Here is a 3217-nt window from a genome sequence, read left to right as displayed (position 1 = left end):
TTGGAAAGTGCCCGTTGTGTGAAGGTGGATTGGAATATTCTGGTGGTCAGTACAAATGTCTAGGCTAGCAAAGGCACCAGCAATGGCAAAGCAAGCGTCCCAGCTGAGAACACCAGCAACAGTATTTCAATGGCCTTTCCCAAATATGCCGGGGCACTGTAGCTGGGTGGAATACTACTACTCAAGTCCATCCTCTTCCTGGATTGAAGAAACCCACAAACGCATATTTGAAAAATCGATGGTTGCAGACCTAGACCTAGAGTGGAATCCTTTTCCATTGGAGGATGATTTCTTTGCCATCAGAAAGAAATGGCTCTGCGATTTCAATTCGAATGTGAAGAAGGCCATAGAGAAGGAGCCCTTCACCTTTGCCTGCACAGATCGTATAGCAATGGAGATGGAGACAACTCCTTCTCACAAAACCATTCGCAGGTTTCGACAGACCACAGGAGGACGTGGGGATTCATTCGCTGTTCAAAGAATAGTAGAGAAAGCTCAGTTCCGCAGGGATGAATTCGTGAAGGACCTGGCTGATCGAATGACAGCGATGGAGATGAGTGTGGAAAAGCTCAAGGATTTGAAGGCCAAGAAGGAAACTAAAGCAAGAATGGAAGGGGGATAATGGTGTGAAGGGCAAGATTTCATACAAATGGGAAGAATCTAAGAATAAAGTCACCGATCCCATCACAATAACAATTCCTGGAGCGCGGCAGGGGGAGTTCAAAACCAAATGGAAAATTCCGAAGGAAACAGATAATGCCTATAACATACTTATCATGATATACGCGTACAGGCAAATCTCCATAAAAGCTGCGACCAAGACCTGCAAGGAGGTAACTGTGAATGAAATTTTTTGAACTTTAAATAATTTCAGTAGTTTTGTAGTAGTTTTGTAGAAATTTCTATGGAAATGAAATTATTCGAAATTCGTTCAGAAGTAAATATGTAGAAGAAGCATTGAATGCTCTGTAAATCTATGTAAAAGAAGTATTCATAGCTTATTGTCTTCAAACGCTCGATAAAGCTTATCATACGATCCGTTTCATTTGAATTTTGCATAAATATTTTCCAGAAATATATGTAAGTAGCATCGAATGCTCTGTACAGTGTAGATGCATGTAAATTAAGTATTCATAGACATGCAGGATTTAAATTGATTTACCTGAATGATCTGCGCCCTCTGCACAGAAATCTCGCCACAGTCTCAGCATTTGAGAGTTGTTCTGCGCCCTCTGCACAGAAATCCCGCCACAGTCTCAGCATTTGAGAGTTGTTCAGGCGTTCCTCCAGCTATTAGTCTTTCTCCGCTCCTATCCTCCCACGGTCCAGCTTCCAGCTCCAGCTATTAGTCTTTCTCCGCTCCTATCCTCCCACAGGGAAGCAGCTCGAGGAATTCATGCAGCAAGGGAAAGTGGGCGGGGAATGTATCACAGCAAAGAGGCAAGAAAGACAGCATCTGTTCTGCATGCAGAGTGACACATTGCAACAACGATATCAACCGGTTCAGCCTCCTCAGATAGCTCAAATGCAATAAGAACATAAAATGCCTCAGATTTAATGCTGGCATTAGTTCAAACCCGTTAACGGTTAGCCAGAATGCAGCAGGCTTAAAACCAATTTAAGCTATGGTCGGGCCTCTTCCGCCTCGGGAAGAGGCCAAATAAGATGGCAAAAGTTAAGTTCGAAATAAAAGTTTGGTAAAGTTTGGTTATCCGGCACAGCGCGTTTGAGAGCGTTTGAGAAAACTTTGTAATAAGCACAGTATAGCACAGTAATAGAACTTGAAACTAATGCTAAGTCCCTGCCGATCGATTACAATAGTCCCTGCCGAATGCCAGATGGCAGGGACTAATAAGAGGAAAAAAAGAATGCAATAATAAGATACAAAAAGAATGCAATAATAAGATACAAAAAGGAATAAAAATAAAATAAAATAAATCAGGTATAAAAAGGAATAAAAATAAAATAAAATAAATCAGGGAGATAAGAGTTAAAAAAATATATTAATATAAAAATAACAGTTAAAAATATCAGGATAATATATATATATATATATATATATATATATATATAACATTGAATTACAAGAAAATATTAAAATAAAAATAAAAATTAAAAGAAAATATTAATATATTAATAAATATACATATATAATTGGATATTAAACATATATATATATATATTAAAAATGAAAGAAGCATATCTATATATATATATATATATATCTCGAAAAGACGAGTATTCATAAAATCAATTCAAACTTAATAACAAGGCAAGAAAATGATAAAATGGTCACAATGAATAGAAAAGAGAAGGTGATTTTTTTATAAATTAAGCTAAAAAACCTAAATGAAAATGAATAAAAGAAAAAAACAAACTAGAAAGAAGAAAGAAAGGGAGAGCAAGGACCAAGACCATTAGGAGGATAGGGTGGGGATCCAACCATTGTTAATGTTCCATCCATCGTCCTTATTCAACGTACTCAATATTCTCTCAATTTCTATAGCCTCCCTGAACTTTCGATGATGGAAATGATCAATCTTGGCAATGACCTGGGACTCCTCTATACAAATGTGGTGTTTTGTCTTCTTAGCATGTTCGGCTAAAGCTGAGGAGCGAGTCCTACAGTGTTTGATGTCACTTGTGTGCTCCTGAATCTTCTGTTTTATGGAGTGGCATGTTTCTCCAATGTAGGGGGTTCCCCATGAATAAGAGATTACATAAACACCTTCCATGTCTTTAGGGTCCACTAGGCCTTTGAAAAATCTAAGAGAGATCTAAATGGTGTCCAGGGCCTAAAGGTAGAAGATACCTTGTGCTTCTTAGGCATCCGAGCAATCTTGTCGATTGTTCCTTGGATAAGGGGAAGTTGAACTTTGGTAACCCAATCTCCAAGCTCTTTCCTTATCCTTAGACCATTGCTCGCCTTTAAGAAAGATTTGAGACCTTGGTGCTTAATATAACCATTAATTTCAAATACTTTAAGAACATGGAATTTCTCATTATCGAGGTTACTATCATCTGAAACCCTTAAAGCACGAGTAACCAATGTATTGAGAACTCTAGGCTTTTGGGCAGGGTAATGCTGGGAATTGGCATGGAGATATTGCTCAGTATGAGTCTTCTTCCAAAAGACCTGGTGAGAAAAAGAACCATTATCCTTCTTAGAAACAAGCACGTCAAGGAAAGGAAAGCTACTATTAACCTCTGACTCCAT

General features: G+C 38.2%; 1 protein-coding gene across 1 annotated transcript; it reads right to left on the bottom strand.

The window, feature by feature from the left end:
• Positions 1-2749: 2749 nt before the first annotated feature.
• On the bottom strand, positions 2750-3217 carry LOC149232802 (uncharacterized). The gene has a single exon (XM_089382005.1). It carries the CDS (start codon positions 3215-3217, stop codon positions 2750-2752), a length of 468 nt encoding a protein of 155 aa, XP_089238131.1.

Source organism: Pinus tabuliformis, chromosome J (assembly GCF_031772625.1).
Source record: "Pinus tabuliformis cultivar Carrire ecotype Pingquan chromosome J, CPIR1, whole genome shotgun sequence".
In the NCBI taxonomy this organism is placed as follows: Eukaryota; Viridiplantae; Streptophyta; class Pinopsida; order Pinales; family Pinaceae; genus Pinus; species Pinus tabuliformis.
The sequence above is the reverse complement of the archived record's forward strand: the minus strand, read 5'-3'. Positions and strand labels throughout refer to the sequence as shown.